The following is a 20,981-nucleotide window of genomic DNA, read 5'->3' on the forward strand; positions in this document are numbered from 1 at the left end:
TGAGTAATTTGTTTTTATAAAACTGAAACAAAATAATCAAGTAAGTATGTCAGTAACTAAATATATTCTAAATATATTTAAATATATAAATAAATATATTTAAATATATAAATAAATATATTTAAATATATAAATAAATATATTTAAATATATAAATAAATATATTCTAAATATATTTAGAAAAAAAAAAAGCAATTTTAGGCATATTATTGCCATTACAATGTTTTTATCAATATTTGTATGGCTAGTAATGTAAATTTAAAAATTCTGATTTTTTAAAAAAAACCTATTTAAGCCACTTAAAAATCTTATAAATATTATTCATCATCATCATGTAGCTTAACGGGCCATGATACCCCAACGCTGCCATCATGAGATGGTTTCCTGACGAATTCACTATTCAGGACGGGTCGTCAATCCGTCGCTAGAGAGGGGGATGGCAATTCCTATTCACCGGTTGATTGCTGGCCCGACAAATGAAGCACCCGTGACCGAGTGTTGAACCGACGACAATGAGCGCTAATACACTGCCACCTTACCCACTCGGCCACTCCTCCTCTTAGAATCACATATTATTACAATATAAAATTGTGTACCTAAGTAAAATATTTTTTATGAAAATGTATAAAAATATGAATGTAAACAACGCCATAAAGATAGTGCTTTTGGATTTTTTTTTAATTTTCTTCAAAATATTTTACTTAAGTAAACAGTTTTATATTGTAATTATATTTAATATTTTTACAGTTTTTAAGTGGCTTAAATGGCGTTTTTTTTTTAAATCCGAATTTTCGGATTCCCATTATTAATTTCTGCTGTCTACAGATGCGCCTTAAAGGGTTTATTTTAAAGTTGTTTTATCACATTCATAATGGTAATAATGCTATGTAAAAGTTACTATAATTCCTGTTGACCTGTGGTCTTTCCCACCCACTATACACCATACTCGACCCCACTGTACTGGATTTTTGTTAAAATACATCCAAGCTAAATAATTTGACTTCATAGAAACATTTTAAAAACCATTAGAAAACAATATAATTTACCACCATCAAATTAACTGAAAAAATCTCTTACAAAATGATATGTTACATAATTACTCATTTAAATGATCAAAATAATGTTCTTGTTATATTTAATAATTAGATAATTTCTTTCTGTTCTATTTTTTATTTAGAATACCATTAAGTAGGTATATTTGCGGTCTCTTCTTGGAATAGTTTTTTTTATATAATTTTATTGCAATCTGTATGGTTGGTCAGGCACAGCATTGCAATAATTATTATGACTATCACAATTTACTATTCATCATCTTGTTATTATTATTTATAGAGTTAGCATGTAATCTATTACTCATTTTTCTGTCTTGTTAACCACTTCAACCACAAAAACACTTAATAAGTAATGACATTTAATAGTTTAAAGTAGCTTTGTTTATAGTTTTTATTTTACTTGTAAATGTTATGATTATTATTTGTGTAGAAGGTACCTACTACACATAAAAAAATTTGTATTGTCAAAATTAGATTATGAAGTTTTCTGTGTTTATAATCTTAATATGATTATTTTTTTTAATGTCAAAAACTGCAAACTTCAAGATAAATTTGAAAATCAAAATTCACAATATATGAATGAAGATTGTTATAGAAGGTTTGACAAGTAACTATTGAATAACTATAATAATTCAATTTCTGGAACTTTACTCCGAACAGAAATATGACATATTTGTTACTTGTACATATTTAATATGTACAAGTAAATTTGCTAATTTAAAAATTATATTTATTTGTATTTTTTAGCCTACATAGTTAAACTCTGGGTTATCTTTTATAGTGATATTAGAACAAATGAGGATAATTGGACAAAAAATTGATGATAATTGTCAATAAACTGTGCAAGACAAAATACATTATCTTATATTTTAACATGTCATGAAAGCATAGCATAAAAAGAGTTTTGTTGTGCATCTTGTAATATCTATTACCATTTGAGTATTATTTAATATTTTATTGATGATTGTATTTATTTTGATGAGGTAATGCCATGTTCTTGCCAATATTTGGCAAGAACAAAACAATTATAATGTACACAAAATCATGTTTAAATCGTCTAAATGGTTTAAATTTTATCTACATAATTAAAATTGTATAATATATTTTTTACTAAGTTATTTTATTTGGAACTTTTTCTAGAACATTCCTAGTTAACCTAACCAAACTGCTGTATTATATATAAACATTATTTTTGCTTTCTCAAAATTTGTGTTTTGTAAATATTCCTTATTTAATAAAATAATCTACCATATACTATTGTTTTGCTTAATTGACACTTAATATTCATGGCTTATGGCTTATAAAAGTACATTATTTAAAATTTTAAATCTTTATAATTTGTTTTAATACATTAATGTGCTTTTATTAATATTATTATTATAGTTGATTTTAATAAAAATAAATACACAATGATGTAAAAGGTGATGCCATAACACTTTTTTTTACTTGTATTACTTCTGCAAAAACTTGACAACAATATTTGATTTCCCTACTAACATTGATTTTAGTAACCTTATTTAAAATAAATTAAAATCTTTTACTACGGCCGGACAAGCGGGATATTAAATTCACTGTGGAAAAAAATAAAAGTGTATTGTTTTTTTAAAATTATCTACAACCAAGAATAGGTTTGGGGATTTTATTAGTTTAAGTTACAACAAAAAAAAAACGTTCTCTAAAAATCACAATTGTCTTGAACGATTGATCCGATGGTTTTCAAAACCTGGCTGATACGTTCCAGACATTTCCGAAACCGTTATTTTGGTTGAAATACGAACCTCTGTGAGTACTTAAGTAGATATTAGCGGTATAGTGAAGGTATAAATAAAATCAACTGGTTTAACAGTTAATCAAGTATAGGAATAATTTAAAATTAAGATTTTGTTTACAGATTACTGTTTCCATAAAAGAATGACTCATGAAAACATCTCGTCACAATGTCGTAAGTTGTTATTTTCTGCGGCCTAAACACAGTGTACTGTGAACTGGCTTTTTTCGATTTCATTTTTTTTTTCAACTAGCATTTGCCTATACTATTATATAATATTACATTGAATGCGCCTGGAATTAACATCAAACTTCAAAGTTTAAATTGTTATTGGGATAAATGTTTTTTTCTTAACTCCACCGTTGATAAATTGTTAGCAACGACACTGCTTGACACATTGTTGGTACCACAGTTTTTGTTAAATTTGAGTGGAATAATTATTGGAGAATTCTAGTTGTTTTATGTTATACTATTTAACCTAAGGAACATACCATGATTTAATATTAATAAATATTTAGTATATTTATGTTAACAAATAACAATTAGTTTTTTTATATCTCAATATTTATCAGTTGATCTGTTAACACTATTTCATGTTTTCTTCCATGGGTATAAACAACTTTTTATGATAATGCGATAAAGCTAACCGCCAAAATCCCTTGCATGTTATTAGTGCCGTGATTAGTGATAATAAAATTTATAATAACGAACTCGGAAAGAACAATTTTTATACTAATAATATATAATAGTGCTTACTGCTTTGGTTTTCGATAATTGTTCATTAGTTATATGAATGTACACTTTATTATGTCACTGAGCTAGAAGAGTTATCGATAAGTAAGTATCTTTATAAACTTTTATTATATTTATTTAATTATTATTAAAATATAAAAATTAATTCTATGCACAACATAAGTTATGCAATTTTGTTAGTAAGAATATTTATTGTAAACGGCATATAACAAACACTTTGTCCATCGACTGTTATCTGGTACTGTATATTTTAAAATAATAATAATAACAAGTATTTGGGTTTTCTATCAATATGTATGTACGTTTTACAATAATACAAACATTTTTAATCTTTAAAACTTCGTCAGCAGTAATACTTTTTTGCTTTGATATTTGGAGCACTAAATTTAATAACAGTGTGTTAAATGCGTTAGCTCAAGTTTAAATAGAAATTATACTATATTTTATATGGGTACATACATTTTAGTATATTGGATAAGTTAAAATATCAGAATAATTGTTGATATTTACAGGACTTCTAGTTCTTAAACATTTGAAAACTGTATGTTCTATATAAATTCCTTATTAGATTTACACAAAATAAATAGAGTATTAATTAATAATAATTATTTTGTAAAATAACTTTTGGTATAAAATAATTATTGTGAACTAGAATAATAATATATTAAGGTCACAAATTAGCCCAACTGTAGAAGATTACATTTTAAAAGATTCATACTTTTAATATTTATACTCTCATCATTTTTTTTTTCTTTAATTGATTTAAATAAACTAATAAGAAATATTGATAGTCGTCATAAGGCACTACTTGTAAGAAAGCGTTCAACAATCAAGCAGATATCTTAGTCCAGACTTCATATTTTGATTTTACATTTTCTTGAAATGTAGTGTAAAAATTAGTTAGTATATGTTGTACAACAGTTTTAAAAACAATTATTTTCAAATGCCTATTTTTTGAACCTTTGATTAACTCTTAAGTTCTAACACCGTAAAAAAAGTTTTAAAATTAAGAGTATTCCTTGCTTACTTATCTTTTTATGTTTACCTATTGATTTTTTTTAAATGGTTTACATAGTAACCATTTATTAAAAACGTTGCTGTACATTTTTTTTTATAAAGGTTTTCTTAAGAGGACAAGGTACCTCCTATTCATTTAGGAGTTAGGTATATGTAATTTTTTTGCTAAAACTTAATTTAAAGCTATATTACAGCTCAAGCTATAATATGTAATTATTAGTTTAATAATTATAACTCCTCATTTTTGGCAGTTATTTGATTTTCAGACTATCACAGCGTCTTTGTCAGCGATTTTCAATATTTTTTCATCTAAATATAGTTACGCAGAATGTGTTTTACTAAGTCATGATTGTCTTAGAGCAAAAACACCTATTACAACGCATTCATAATAAATTGGTAAAATAATAAAATTTGGAGACCATGTAATATCCGATTCTAAAAATAAAAACTTGAAAAAAGATAGCTATTTTAAAAAAGTTAAACAATATTATTTTCAATGTTAAATATTAAGCTAAATATTAGGTTTATCAAAATAATAATATGACATTGTGTCCAAAATATTGTCATTTTTCCTCTTTGGTATAGGTATTTTTGCTCTGAAATCATTGTGGTGCGAGTAAAAGCATTCTGTGTAGGAATGTTTTAATGTTGGAAAATTGGCTGTATGTCCTCTTAAACTTATCAATGTTTTTTTAAATATTTGTTAATAATATGTTTTTGAATTACGTATAACTAACTAAAAAATTGAGTAGAAATAATGTATGGTGATTTCTATACTGTTTTTTCAATTGTTCAGTCTCTTAGGTGGCTATATTTTTTCTCTTGGTATTCATCACTTCTTAATTCTAAAATTTCATAAGTTGTCAAAATTTAACTCTATTAAAACTTAACTCAATTTATAGCAATTAAAAATTTCATGTACGTTTTTTATTTAATATTATTCATTATATTATATTTATTTTTCAGAAAATGAGTGAATTAAAAAAAACCTACCTTTTAATTCAAAGTAACATTCTCAAAAATGACATAAGAGAAGCAATCGACTCATTCAACTGCAACTATAACAGAATTAAAGATATAAAAGAATTTCAAAATTTCATTGTCAGTGTTATAAGTACGCTGGCACATAAACTTCAAGGTGAATTTTCTGCAACCGACCAAAATCAGTTTGCAACTATAAATACAAATGATGTTATTGAACTTTCCGATATCTGCTTTGGACAACTTATTGCAACTGATATACAACCTTGGCAAAATAGTTTATATGTTATAATCAGGTATTTACTTTTTAAAAATTGTGTATCTGAAGCTGTCCGTTTTTGTGATTATCTTCTTAAAAGTTCATATCCATCTTGTGATATTTTTAAACACCTTGTGCAACTTTTTACTCATGATATTTATAAGAGATGCCCAGTCAATGATAATCTGAAGAAGTTAAATGTCATATTGATGTGGGATACTGCGTTAAAGTTGATAAAATGCCACACAGGGAAAGAAATAGAATATATACTGCATTCATTAACGACTCTTGTAAAAAATATCAACGGAACTATACTACATGAAGGAAAGTCGATGGATTTGGTGCTTTTAGATATGACATGGGAATCTGTTCTGTCCACAAGTGTTTTTCGGAAAAAGAGCGATGAAGACAACATGATGAAATTATATTCTATGTTAATTGAAAGTATTGCTGCTATTATGCAAAATATGATGAAGTGTAAACAAGTGCAATTGCATTATTTGATCAAACATGTGGGATTAATGATAGATGTTTGCAGTTTAAACAAAATGGAGAAAGATTCACTGACGTTTTTATTACAATTTTTTAAATTTATCAACAACTCTATCAAGAATGGTCTGGATTCAAGTATTGAGCTTAGAAAAATGGTTTCATTTATTAAAAAACATGAGCCCAATTCAGTATTGGAAAATACTTTGCTTCATATTGTTTTTAAAGCCGTTGTTGCTACAGCGATAAAATTAAAGAATTTGTGGTGCGATCATCTAACTACTAGTTCTCAAGAGGCAACGTTGCAAACGTTGACATTACTACACTATTTAATTGATTTTTCTAAGTACAGCTCATTAAGTAAAACCTGTTGTAAAAGCAAAAACTGTGACCTCAATGAAGATTCAACTACTGAAATGAGTTTAATTAATATTGCTTTCATTGTAATACGACATATTATACCAGTAAATCCTACGTATTTATGTTCAGAAGAAATATTTAAATGGATGGAACTCTTTAATTCTGTATTTCTACACGTGAGTAAATCAAGTTGCTCAAATAAAACATCATTTGTAGAATTTTCCTTAACAAGTGCATATAATCTTTGCATTAACATGATTTCTGGAGAATTTTTTCATACCTTTTTGGATTTTCTGGATAAATTGTACTCAATGTTCGACCCCAACGGCATTGATATAAATTTAGTGGCTCGTGTTGCTATGTTATTAAGTCGTTATCTGTATGCCGATAATAAAGTTGATGACGCGTTCAGATGCATTGCATATTGGTGCGGACGTACAAAAACTGAGATTGCTGCTCAACAATGGGTGCATCTTAAGTGCAAAGAAGAAAAAAATAACCATGTTATCGATCAAACTATTTTAAAAATGATTAAAGAAGACTCTGAAGTTAAACGGAAGTGGCCCGAATATAATTTGAGTAAAGATGATTGTATTGAAATTATGTGGTTAGAGTTAAAAGCTCATAATAACCGAAACAGACTTAAACAAGATACCACTGTAGTACTAGACCTGTTTGATAGTCTATTGAGTCATAAACTACCAACAGAACTGAAAAGTCGTGTTATTATTGTCACGGCTTATATAATACTTCATTCCGACAGTATTAATGGTCTGAAAAAAGTGATGACAGTTTTAGAAGATTTCACTCGTGTGTTAGAACTGAAAACAGCAATGAATAAAAGTAAAGCAAATTTAATGATAGGCAATATGTACTATGCCCAATTTATGTGTTCATTGAAAAATCTACAGAATCAAGTTTGTAAGGAATTGGATTCTTATACAGAAGAAAGACAGGAACCTGGTATAGAACAACAAAATAGTTTGCATTATCCACCAATGGCCTGGATAGTTCCTCTAAAAATACAGCCTAAATTGTTTAGCTGTTTAAATCAAGCCGTAGAAAATTGGTCTAAGTTAGAAATAAAAGATATAAATAATGAATACGACCTTCAAACCCTATATGCTAGTTTACGAGAAATCGGTTATGTATTCAAACTTCATTGTGATGCAAAGGAAGTAGAAGTGTGGAAGCTGTTGTATGATATTGCTTCAGCCAGGAAATGTGACAAGTATATGTTTATAGCACTTATGGAACTGATGAAAATCTGTGAAACCGATGTGGCGGAGGCAAGTATTTTGGCTAAAAAACTACCAAGTGCAAACAATGAGTACAAACTAGCCTTGGCAACATCATTTTTAAACATTTCAGAATTCAGTGAAGCCCAAAAACTATTAGCTAGTATTGGAAATGATGATTTAAAAGACAATGCTATACTTATGGCCGAATATTGTTTTTTAAAGAGCCGACTTAGTTTTGAAACGTGGAAATTCGACCAAACTAAAGCACTTTCGGTCTTTATAGAAGCTTATAGCATTGCACATAATCTTGTAAAGCGGCTAGATTCTTTCTATGAATATTTAGCTATGCACTTTTTACTATTGAATATATGTTCGTATTTAAATTTAATTTATATAAATACATTGAGACCGGCTGAAGCAAGGTGTTTTTTAAAAGTTCAGATGAACATTGTTTTGAAATCAGTGTTAACTAAAAGAGCTTTAAATGTATTTTCAATGAACTGTTGGAACGAGTTGGTATGTTGCAATTTTGAAAATTTTAGTTGTCAATTAGAACATATAATGACACTATTAGACTTCAAAGAAGATGATGCAGATTTGAAAATGCAAAAGTTAACCATACATAACTCTCCAAATGTTCTCAATTCCCCGTTGTCAGATTACAGGTGTATGCCTAATCCCAGGCCAAACAGAATGGCTTCCCCGTCATTAAAAAAATTAAACAACAATAACTTTCAAATGAGCCTTGTAGAATTTTGCAACGAAACCATCAATCGCAGCAAACCGCATGAACCTGTTGTAATGTATTCAGTTATTGAAGCATGTGTTCTTAAAGCTGTTTACTGTTCAAAATCAAGTCAGCGAGACATGGCAGAGACTTATTTTAAACTAGCGTTCAAATTAATTGATTTATCTTCACTGCAATTTAACAAAAATGAAGTGTATAATGTTCTACAAACTAGACAAAACATAGCAGCTAAATATTATTATGCAGAACATATGGTTCTTTTTAATAATGAAAACCAATCTCTAAACTATGTGAAAAAATCTAAAAAGAACACTGTTGATTCCTGGATATCTTTGTACGCCGAAGAATTAGATATATCACTGAAGTTGGAAAATATTATGGGTTATGTAGAAACGAAGGTTATTCATTCACCGATTCCTGTGTGTCGATCACTTGATTTCAAGACACCAGCACGAACAAGATTACGGGTCAAAGCTACACCAGTTGTCAGGAAGTTAAGAATGAAAGAATTGAATAAAGATTAATAATTACGTGTAATAATAATTTAGTAGAATATTTTAATTTTTTATTAATGTTTTGTAATATAAATGTGTGTATTTTTTTCTTTATTATAATTTTTTTGAAATAAAACAAGCATATTGTATATGATAAAGCTGTTTGTAAAATGTTATAAAATAAAGGTTTTTTTTTTAAAACTGAAAAAAAACTTCTGTCTACTTCATCAAGTAATAGAATATTTAGATTATCATTATCGCCGAAAAACACACTTAAATTGTCTACAAAGAAAAATATCTTAGTGTTACAATACTTAAACTATGATACAGTATGATGTGTTTTTCTTGTTGTACTCTAATGACTTGTTAAATACTAAACAATTTTCTAGCTACTAGAAATTAGTTCAAATGTTACAATAGACATTTGCAAAAATTTAAAGGGGATAGGTATACTTAAAACGTTAGGTTTAAATTGGTCATCTAGTATAAAATTCTCTTACCCAAAAAGTTAAATTTGAAAATGTAGGTAAAACTAACTACACTAACTTCATGTTAGAAGCCAGTTTTGGAAACCCCCCTCAAATGTCTGCCAATGGAAAGTTGATTAGAAATATAATAATTACTTTTGATTTTTATTAAACAATTTTATTTTAGAATATTTTATTGAATAAAGAACAGTATAAACTGTATGTAATATGAAAAGACGAAAAAGACTTTTCAGATTTTTCAGAGTTGTTAAAAAATATTTGGAATGTAGTTTACTTCTTGTAAGCATTTTTTAATAATTTGAAATCTTAGTTTGAACTAAAACAAAAAAAACATTAAAAATGACAAAACTATTTCTTAATTTTATTTTAATTTGACACTTTTTTGGTTTTAAATAACAAATATATATATGCACAGTAATAGTTTAGGGTATTGGCGATTATACATTCTTACACTATCAATAACTCATAGATATTTGTAATATGTTTTGTTAATGTCTCTCTTTAGACGAATATGGATAAAGTGAAATATTTGTAAAATATAATTACTCTATAGGGGTTTTATTAAATAAAGGCCCCATGCCCATCAATAAAAGCCTTCAGTCATATAGCTGACAAGTATAATTATTATTGTAACATATTATGATCCTATTACTAATATTTCTATGTTCAACATAAATTAAAAATTACTTGTGTTTGTATGATTTCAGTTTTTCTAGATTATTATTATTTTTAAAATAATTTTATACAATATCTATCTTCAATTTTATAGGTCATCGACAATTCAATGATAATTATAGTTTATACTAATAATTGTTGAAACAATAGGGAGTGTTCAATATAAGTTTTATAGTTCATACATTTATAAATTATAACTATATAGGTATATATTATTATGGATTTAATTATTAATTCGGAAAAAGCGGTTTACTCAAATTTGATTGGTATAAAAGAAAACAACATTATCGATTATCGAATGGTTTTTACTTTTTAACAGAACCGTCGACCGTTGAATGTTAAAAGGTATTCTTATTTATTTTATTTATGATGACAAAGTCATTATAGCAGATAGTAGGTTGTAGGTATTTAATATATTTAGGTATAATAGTATCGACAATGTCGGATAATTTAATTTTTCGAAGTTGGTAATACTATGCCGTCCGGAGTTGCTGCCGAATACCGAATGGGTTCGCAGTTTGCAATTTTTTGTATTAAACAACAGCTGTAGCCGCTGCTGCTACTTCAGACCGTAGTACATAATAACATTGTTAAAATTTGTGATGTACGTTTCCCATCGTACCGCCTACAGTCCTACGGTGTAGTGTGTACAGATTATACTTACAGTCGCCGAGCACTGTGTTCGGTGTCGTTTGCCCTACACCCGCCGTCCCACTGATAACACTGGTTATCAATTTTTCGAACAACATTGTAATGAATACCTAATCGCTGTGTACGAGGCATCACGCAAGGCCCGGTGATCGTCGGTAAGCAGTGACGGTGTTTATATAGGCGGTTTATTTTGTGTTTGTGTCATCGCGAAGATTTCAAACTATGAAATCCTTCCCGGCCACTTTTGGGCTGTTGACGTCGCTGTTGTTGCTGTGCGGTCCGGCGTGCACGTTTTATCTGCCCGGTTTGGCTCCAGTCAACTACTGCCGGGAGAGCACCCCCGCGTGCAAAGTAAATAGTATTAAATTAAAATATAATAATAATAAATAGTACGCCTGTCGGCGGTCCCACCGCTGTAGTTTTGTCACTTTTAGTCTATCGTGACTACAGTCGATGTAGGCACCTCCGCCCCGATGATACGAGTGCGAAAATATGACATCGCTCATTCGTCGTATTGATTTAATCCCATTGTACTTTTTCATTTTTGTTGTAGAGCAACGTCGAGCTGTATGTGAACAGGCTGAATTCCGACGAGTCCGTCATACCATACGAGTACCACTAGTAAGTCATTATGTCTATCACTGTTATAGTTATATGCTGTCAGAGTTGTTGTGCTCTTGAAAAACTTTTTAATTATCAACAATCATCATCATCATGTTCTAAAGGCAAATGCCTTGTTGAATTAGCCATGCGTGCCTCTTTCATCATTGGCTATTCGGGTTAGGTATCTCTGATGCAGTAGTTTCCCTCTTGCTTGCTGCAATTATCAACAATATTCAAGAAAAACCCTAATTTGAATCATTACTAACAAAAAGAATCGAGGAGATTTCTTTAACTATGAAAAAGACAGTATTATTAGACTAACTGTTACCTATCATGATGTAGATAGTTTACATAATGATATGTACACTATGATAGGCTGGTGCATCAAAACTATTAAAAGAAAATATTTAATTTTGATAAAATGATGGTTTAGAATTTTGTTGACATAATCATACAATTCAGAACTTACCATAATGTATTTTACTAATGATTAGACTTCTATATATTGTATTGAAAATTTCTTTTACACAGTACCTTGAAATCCTTTACAAAAATCGTCATTTTAATTAACATAGAACAGGTCCACAACAAGACACTAGTATAATATAATATACTGACCCCATAACCTAAAACGGGAGTGGCCCAGTCGATATTTGCCAACCTTCCTCCTGGACCATTCTTTCTGGTAATAAGAACATGTTTTGCTATTTGAGTAAAACATTCGTACCGAAAACATTTTCAGTTAAAACCATTTAATTAATCAAGATTTTTGTACCAATAATATTAATAAAATAATATGTTATTAGCTTTGTTGTATACCTAGCTGTGATGGTATTAGTTACACAATGGTGTGTTTTTATATATATATATATATATATATATTTTACTATATTTTCATATGAGTAAATGAATGTTTATAAATTATTATGAAATTTGAAACTTTACCGAATCTAATTGCATGTTTGTTATTCAGTTTATTTTTTCACGTGACAATGAAAAAACTTTCTACTTAAATGACAGTACACTTTTTCCAAAAGCTAGTTTTTTGAACATTGTTTACTTGTTCAACTTTTTAATTAAGCATTATTTTTTCATTACTTCATTAAGAATTTGAATTCAATACATATAATATTAGTTTTAACAGTTTTTAAATATTTTTAATATCTATATTATGAATTGGTTTAGTTTTGATTTTTGTACTTCGGACGAAAGCAAGTCTCCAACAGAGAACTTGGGCCAGGTGCTGTTTGGAGAACGTATCAGGCCTTCCAAATATGAGGTATATATATTTAATTTCCTATTAGATTTGCAAAACACCTTCATTTGCTAGATAAATAATTTAAAAAAAAAAAAAAAAAAATGAAATTTCTATGGGTAAATAATATATGAATCCATTTTGTCTACATTATAATTTTTATCTTAAGTATTAATTATTGTATTAATAATAAAATAATATTTTTGACTTAAAGCAAAACAAAATAGTTTTATTAAATTAAATTTGAAATATTTTATTTAAAGCAATATCTATATATTTTGTATTTATATAGTAATAATATAATATATATTATTATTATTTCATAATATATAATTTATATTTATGTTTGTTCAAATTGAAATATTTTTTAGTTATTACTTATTTATTTACTATACTTATAACAATAGGCGTGAGCCCTTAAATCGGTGACATGATTAAAGCACATTGTACTTAAAAATAATAATTAAAATATTTTTTATTTTAATTAAATAAAAGAGTTTAGAAATTGTTTCATTGTCTCACTGCCTAATAATTATGACTATTGTCATAAAATGCTAAATGTCCATTTATTATAAAATTGTTTATATGTTTGATATTTTATTTATAGATTTCTTTTATGAAAGATGAGTCTTGTAAAAAACTTTGTTCTAAACAGTATGATCATAATGACCCAAAAAGTGTAATAAAACTGTTCGTTCTTAAACGAGGAATGCGTTTGAATTACCAACATCATTTTATAGTCGGTATGTATAGAATAGTTATTTTTAATTATTTTAAAAGCGTTCTCTGTTCATTTAAAAAAATGATATAATATTTGTTATAAGGTTAAAAGTTATGTAGAATTTGTTGGTGAAAATATTTAGCAAAATATGATCAGTAAATCATTAAAATATAGTTTTTAGACCTATCGACAGCGCTGTCTCTATATTGCAATCATACATTAGTTAAGAACCCCTAAATATTCTATTTTGTTTGTTTGTATAGAGTAAATGGTCGCTTGGCTATAATCAGTCAACAGAAATTTACTGAACAAAGGGTTAAGCATGATAACTGACTTGTGTCCTCCATTGTTTTAAGCCTGAGTCAGCTGTGGCATATATGTGAACTACTGTACTTCTCTACATCTTCATTCAGAGTCATTAAAATTCACTCATATCTATTACTATTGTGTTATTCTAATCAAAGTAAATCAATTCTAAGCCTTAAATAGCAAGTGTTGTAACTTGATTTTGAATAGATACTTTGGGTTGCCTGCACAACGGACATTTTTTTCTTTTTGTTTTCTTATGATTCTATTTGTAGTAAAATTTGATTGTAAGAAAACTATGTATCAATGATTTTGCATTGTTTTTTCTTTGCCAGGCTTCATAATAATTTTAAAGAACATTACATATTATGTAGGTTACTTACAAGAATATGTGAAAACAATTTTAGGATTAGAGTAGTATTTTATAACAATCTTCACTAACAAAGTTGTTATTATATAAGAACTCTAATATATATTATATATTACATAATTTTATTAAAAAAGTAATTAGATGATTAATTTTTAGTTACTCTAATTTACTCTATGTGTGTGTTTTTTTAATTTTACAGATAATATGCCAGTTACATGGTGTTATCTTATGGAAGACGGCCAACAGTATTGTAGCACAGGATTTCCGATGGGATGTTATTCACCACCTAATAAAAATGATAATAATAACTTATGTGCTAGTATTCTTGGAGTATGATTTCAATATTTACAATATTAGTTATTTAAATACATGACAAATTAATTGTGGTATATATTTTTTAAATAGAGCAACAATTTAAAACCAAATACTTATTACATTTTCAATCATTTGGATTTCACAATAACGTACCACAGTGGAAAGAATGAGGAGTGGGGTTCATCTTTTGGTTCTGAAGGTGGCAGAATTATAGGTCAGTACTATTGAAAAATTTGGTATTTGATCTTTTGACTAATATATTGCATTTTTTATTACCTATTAAATTCTTAAATAACTACCTTATTTAAATGTTTCAAATTAGGTAATTATATTTTAAGGATAGTTTTGTAAGGTAACTTTCAAAAATAACACCATAACCATTAAATTTAATTTGGTTAACCGTTTTGTTACTAGTGTCCATTATAATCGTACAATGATTAATTGAAAAAAACTATTAGCCAATTACCAGTTTCGAATAACTTCTCTTGGTTAATCAATTAATACACTTTGTTTTTGATACTGTATTAATACATTAATATTCAAATTTAATTATTTTTTAGCTGTTAAAGTGAAACCCAGGAGTATTAAATATAGCAAGTCTGATAACGATAACTTAAATTGTAATGATCCATCTGCAGACTTTATGGATATACCAGCTGATAAAATAACATCTGAAATGAGTATAGCATACACATACTCTGTTAAATTTGAGGTTGGTATCAAACTGTTCTGTGTAATTTCTAAATACTAATACTACTTGAATATTATTTAAGATGAACAACACTGTCAAGTGGTCTTCGCGATGGGATTATATATTAGATTCTGTACCGCACACTAACATTCAATGGTTTAGCATTTTGAATTCATTGATGATCGTGGTTTTCCTGTCAGGAATGGTTGCAATGATTATTTTACGAACATTACACAAAGACATTGCAAGATATAATCAAGTAAATCAATTTTTCTACATTTTTCAAACTAAATCTGAACCCTTGAAAATCCTGTTATTAAATTTTAATTGTACAACTGTTAGCTTTAATGCGTAGCTGAAAATGTACTTTTGTGTCTATTTTAGTGTTTAAGTTTTTTTGTGTCTAGACCTATGATATATTCGGAATCAATTTCTTTATATCAGACATCTTACCTAAATAGTACTTTACTGACTAAAAATTAAAAAAGTTCAGTTTTTTTAAAGTTTGAAAATCTGCTAATTACATAAAGTATCAATAATACTTAGTGGGGTGGGTGGTAGCTTAATACTAATGTTTGTTACATGAAAAATGATTAACATTGGCGCTACTAAATTCATCTATAGAGGGATGACAACATTTAAATTTTCCCAATAATCTGTAGTAAGAAAAACCAAAAAAAATAGAAGTAAATTCACTTATACTGTAAAAAAAACTTTAAGGTTGCTATGTGTGAGTGGATCAACAGTCAACAGATATCTAAAAATATGTTTTTACATTTTTTATTACAATATTGTATATGGATAAAGGCGGCAACAAATTATTATAGACAAACAATTAACCCAAATTGTATTTACCCTAATATTAAAAATACAATTTTAACCATATTTTTGGCAATATAATGATTTTATTTGATATCTGTATTTCTACTATCTACAAATTCGAATCAAAGCATTTATTTTGAGAGTGATTTTATAACTATCAGTTATAACAACTTATGTAGACCTGTGACCTCCCTCGCCCTAATATGCTCCAAACCTACTGTACTGACTTTTGGTTACTTAATATTTTATACTCAAAACTTGTATTTAATAGCTTGTTTCAGGTTCGTTTTTAGGTAATATTTATAGAAATTAATAATTCCATATGTTCATAGAACACTTTTATAAACGTAATAATATATTATATAAACCCTATTTTACCCGCATTTCTGGATTTCACTTGTTAAAACTAGTATGAAACCAATAAAAGTAATGTCAAAGTAATGAAACAATTGTTCTTAATGTTACTTTTAGAAACTAGAACCATATATTATACCAATAATATTTTTTTATTTAATTACTATTACTATAACTTAATAATTTGTTAGATTGATGCTGGAGATGATATTAAAGAAGAGTTTGGCTGGAAACTAGTTCATGGAGATGTATTCAGACCACCTAGACGAGGAATGTTGTTATCGGTTTTTGTTGGCTCTGGCGTTCAAGTACTCTGCATGACTGTAGTAACACTGGGTAAAAAATAGCTTTCATATTTTGTTAAATTAGACTGTAATACTTACTGTTTTATTATTGTCTACAGCATTTGCATGCTTGGGCTTTTTGTCTCCGGCTAATCGAGGTTCTCTGATGACATGCTCTTTGATATTGTACGTGTGCCTTGGAACACCAGCTGGATACGTGTCTTCGAGAATTTATAAGAGTTTTGGTGGTGAAAAATGGAAGACCAATATTATACTTACATCGATGTTTTGTCCAGGGTAAATTATAATTGAATTATGTGCATGATAAATCTTATGCCTAAACAAAAAAAGGAGGGTCGCAGGCTCTTACATTTCATGTTTCAAACTTAATCTTATTAGTCTATTGACGAAAATGAAAGATATTTTGTAATTTAAATTTCATATATGTTTTCAACTAGTATACCGATGGTAAAAAGAAAACATAATATGGGTGATAGTTTCTAAATTTTATATAAGAGCTCAACAACATTTTTTTATAAATATTTATTTTATATACTGAAGCTATTTAAATTAACTAATTGAGTTTTTGGTCTGAATAAATGTATAGATATTAATACTCTCGCGTCACTTGATTTTGTAAAAAAAATGTCTTAATTTTTTCTAGTTGTAAATTGTATTTTTTAGATACTTTAATATAATAGTTTTTTTGGATCCTACGCCGAGTGACTTATCACTTTAGTTTCAATTTTTATCATATCTGTTAATTCATTTGAAAAAATGCTGCATACTTTATTCATAATTATTATATAATTCATTATAACAATGTCAATAAGATTCTTATTAATAATTAGATATTATCTATATAAAATAGCATCACCTAAATCTAAAATATAAACACTTTTATGTTAAAAGTGTCGCTTTGCCCTTTTTCCTTCCCACCATTTTTAATAATACATGGTGGTAATGAGAAATATCGATAACTGAAAAGCTGAGCACTTTCTTTTTTCCTTAAGTTTAACAATTTCAGTCTATATAAAGTTGCCATTTTTTTTCTAGAATTGTTTTCTGTTTGTTCTTTATCATGAATCTGGTACTATGGGCTAAAGAGAGTTCTGCTGCAATTCCTTTTTCAACTTTACTCGCACTACTAGTGTTATGGTTTTTTGTTTCTGTACCGTTGACATTCCTTGGCGCCCTATTTGGATTCCGTAAAAGAGTGAGTATGATAATATTAAGTATATTTTGTCGTTGAAATTCACATTGTATTGTTTCTTGAATTTTTATTTTAGCCGATTGAACATCCGGTAAGAACAAATCAGATCCCTCGGCAGATACCAGAACAGACTATTTACACACAACCATTCCCAGGAATCATCATGGGCGGTGTTTTACCTTTTGGGTGCATATTTATTCAATTATATTTCATATTGAATTCCTTGTGGTAAGTCTGTATTTAAAAATCACTATACTAAAAAAATGTCAAGTAGTAAAAAACTAGTGTATGAAAAGAATGTGTTCATGTAATGGGTTCTTTTTCATTTAAATACCTCTTGAATGCGTTCATGAACAAACGTAAGTTACCACTTACTTACGGTCACGAACATGGCAATTTTTTTGAACCTCGACGATTTAGATTCGTTCTTTAGCCAGCCACACTGACACTCACGTAAACAGTTTTATAGATTTTTGCACTTCTGTGTACATTCCTTTAATGTTTCGATGTACCAACAGAGGGCGGAGGATTCCTAAGAGCATGTTAGCAAACATTTTGTATTGCTTTGTGGACTGGCTTGATGTATATTTATTCTAATACGGAAAAAAAATTCAAATTTTGTCAAAATGTTTTATATACATTTGCTTTTGGTTAAATTAATAATTTTTTTTTTTAACATTAACTTAATCTGCAGTAATTTACTTGTTTATTTACTTAATAGAGCTTTCAATCTAAATAAACACATTCTTTTCTTATGTAAATGAAATATATTGTACACATTGTATTTTTTTTTATTGCAGGTCAAACCAAATGTACTACATGTTTGGATTCTTGTTCCTCGTATTTATTATTCTTATAATAACGTGTTCCGAAACTACTGTACTTTTATGCTATTTCCACTTATGTGCTGAGGTAAAACTATAAATGCATAAATATATATGTGTGTGTGTATATATATAATGTAACGTCTTGTAATTTATTAATGTTTTGTTTTCGCAGGATTATCATTGGTGGTGGAGAAGTTTTTTGACCAGTGCATTCACGTCGTTCTATTTGTTTTTGTATTGTGTGCATTACTTTAAGACTAGACTAAATATAGAAGGAATGGCTTCTACTTTCCTATACTTTGGATATACAATGATAATGGTGTTCTTGTTCTTTTTGATGACTGGTAAGATATGATTTGTAATTATTCTAATGGCTGTTGGTTATGACCTATGATCGTTTTTTTTGTCCTCAAAATTAGATACCAAATTTGTTTATCGCATTCAATTATTTGTGTAAATTTTATTTCAGGTACTATTGGATTCTTCTCTACATTTTGGTTTGTCCGTAAAATATATAGTGTTGTTAAAGTCGATTGAAAACTTTTTTCGCGTCTCTTATCTATATTTGTAATTTTTGTACCATATGAATTGTATTTGAAATAACCAAAAAAAAAATATATATATTTATGTATTATATATATATAATTATATATATATATATATATATATACACTTATATATTAATATTTTATGTAGATGTTATAAACTCTTAATATCATCATCAAATCAACGTCGACTATTGTATGCATTGGTTTGTGAGTCAGAAAGTAATATAACAGGGTTGATAATGATTTAGATGAACCTAAAAACTATTAGTGAAACTAATTTTTTAGAATATGTAGATTTTAAACTTAATATATATGATACCTTTTGTTTATTAATCTATTTATATTAGTGTGTTTTTTAAAAAGTTATATAATAATGTTTTATGACAAACAAGAAATGGAAGTCAATCAGTAAACTTACGCTATGTACTTTACTTAAAATTTTGTATTATATAAGTAGAAGTCGTAAATTAAATGCCGTTTCCATTGTCGTATTGGATAAAAGTAAATTTAGTTTCGACTTTATAATTAGGTCTGTTCTGTTTGTCAACAAGTTCTAATTTCATTAAAAAAAAATGTTTTGTTAATTTAAGAAAATACATACTAGATATTTTATTATTATTTTTTTTTTGTCAATTGGTCTGAACTTGTTTGCGTGCAATTGCTTTATTTATTTATTATTTTAATTTATATAAACATTTACCTATTCATTAAGCATTGTAAATACAAAATTAAAATTATCAAAATCTTAATATGTAATTAATTAACTATATTACTATACTTTTTAATTGTATTATTTTACCCTATGTTTACACTATGTTGTATCATAAGTATCAGTACCTATTAAATAAATGATAAATATTTTAAACAACTTGTGCCTAAACAGTATATTTGGCAAGCTTCGAGGAGTATCACATCTGAGTCAATTGTTTATGTAGGCAAACACTTAATCTGGAATGAATAATATATCGTTTGAATAGTTGAATTTGTAATACTTTCATATCTTGAAACTTTAAATTAAACTTAAGAAACTATTTGCTAAAAGTTTGACTATTAAATACTTTTATGAAGATAATAATTTTAAATGTTCACATTTTATGTAAAATTGTTGGAGATTTCTGAAAAAAATACTTATGACTGTTGCTTGAATAAATCAATATTTTTCAGAAAGATGAGATTATTTTACATAAGAAATATTTTATTTTTAATGATATTTGTTTAATGGCCGAAGATACTATAAAATATAAACGACAAAAAAAGAAAGTGTCAAGAAAAAAACTAAAAATTCTTTTTACGACCATAGCCAAAGTAATCGAAAAAAAATCCAAAAAAATTTTAAAGCATTCTTTTCCCCGCAACAGACAAGCAGTGTAGTTTTCGAAAAAAACCCTAGGGGGTTTGTTCGTATTTGGCGTTTTGACCTGTTATTGGCTACCACTTTTAAAAGTAATATTTGATTTTTAACCCGGGTTTTAATAGACGATTTTACTACAATATCAAAATACATTGTACATATGTATTATTTATTATTTTGTAACTAATCGGAACTAAATCGAAATTTTGCGTTTGACGTTGAATTACAAATCAAGTGAAAACCGCGGTATTTTGGTTTGGTGTTTTATTAATAAATATTTTTTAAAGGTAAAAATATAATAAAATCCTGTGTTCAACCGTTTACAAAAATACCCTACGAACAATT

The 20,981-nt window shown here is 27.6% G+C and overlaps 2 protein-coding genes across 3 annotated transcripts; both read left to right on the plus strand.

Moving 5' to 3' along the window:
• The first annotated feature begins 2,503 nt into the window (after positions 1-2,503).
• Positions 2,504-9,322, plus strand: LOC126844670 (uncharacterized). Of its 2 annotated transcripts, none has more exons than XM_050583031.1 (2): positions 2,504-2,994; positions 5,557-9,322. In XM_050583031.1, the coding sequence occupies exons 1-2, from the start codon at positions 2,971-2,973 to the stop codon at positions 9,190-9,192; spliced, it is 3,660 nt and encodes a 1,219-aa protein (XP_050438988.1). In that variant the 5' UTR covers positions 2,504-2,970; the 3' UTR covers positions 9,193-9,322. The 2 variants fall into 2 exon arrangements, with proteins under 2 accessions (XP_050438988.1, XP_050438989.1); XM_050583032.1 differs by lacking the exon at positions 2,504-2,994 and adding an exon at positions 3,457-3,657.
• Positions 9,323-10,859: 1,537 nt separating this feature from the next.
• Positions 10,860-19,370, plus strand: LOC126844557 (transmembrane 9 superfamily member 2). Its single transcript, XM_050582843.1, has 15 exons — positions 10,860-11,327; positions 11,530-11,597; positions 12,765-12,858; positions 13,442-13,577; positions 14,431-14,561; positions 14,637-14,760; positions 15,107-15,258; positions 15,320-15,496; positions 16,605-16,749; positions 16,817-16,994; positions 17,754-17,913; positions 17,987-18,138; positions 18,711-18,822; positions 18,910-19,081; positions 19,207-19,370. The coding sequence occupies exons 1-15, from the start codon at positions 11,199-11,201 to the stop codon at positions 19,272-19,274; spliced, it is 1,998 nt and encodes a 665-aa protein (XP_050438800.1). The 5' UTR covers positions 10,860-11,198; the 3' UTR covers positions 19,275-19,370.
• Positions 19,371-20,981: the final 1,611 nt, after the last annotated feature.

This window comes from Adelges cooleyi, unplaced genomic scaffold (genome assembly GCF_023614345.1).
Source record: "Adelges cooleyi isolate 19-005CV unplaced genomic scaffold, UGA_ACOO_1.1 ACOO_flye_CR_arks_rails_tigmint_CR_PRNA_651, whole genome shotgun sequence".
In the NCBI taxonomy this organism is placed as follows: domain Eukaryota; kingdom Metazoa; phylum Arthropoda; class Insecta; order Hemiptera; family Adelgidae; genus Adelges; species Adelges cooleyi.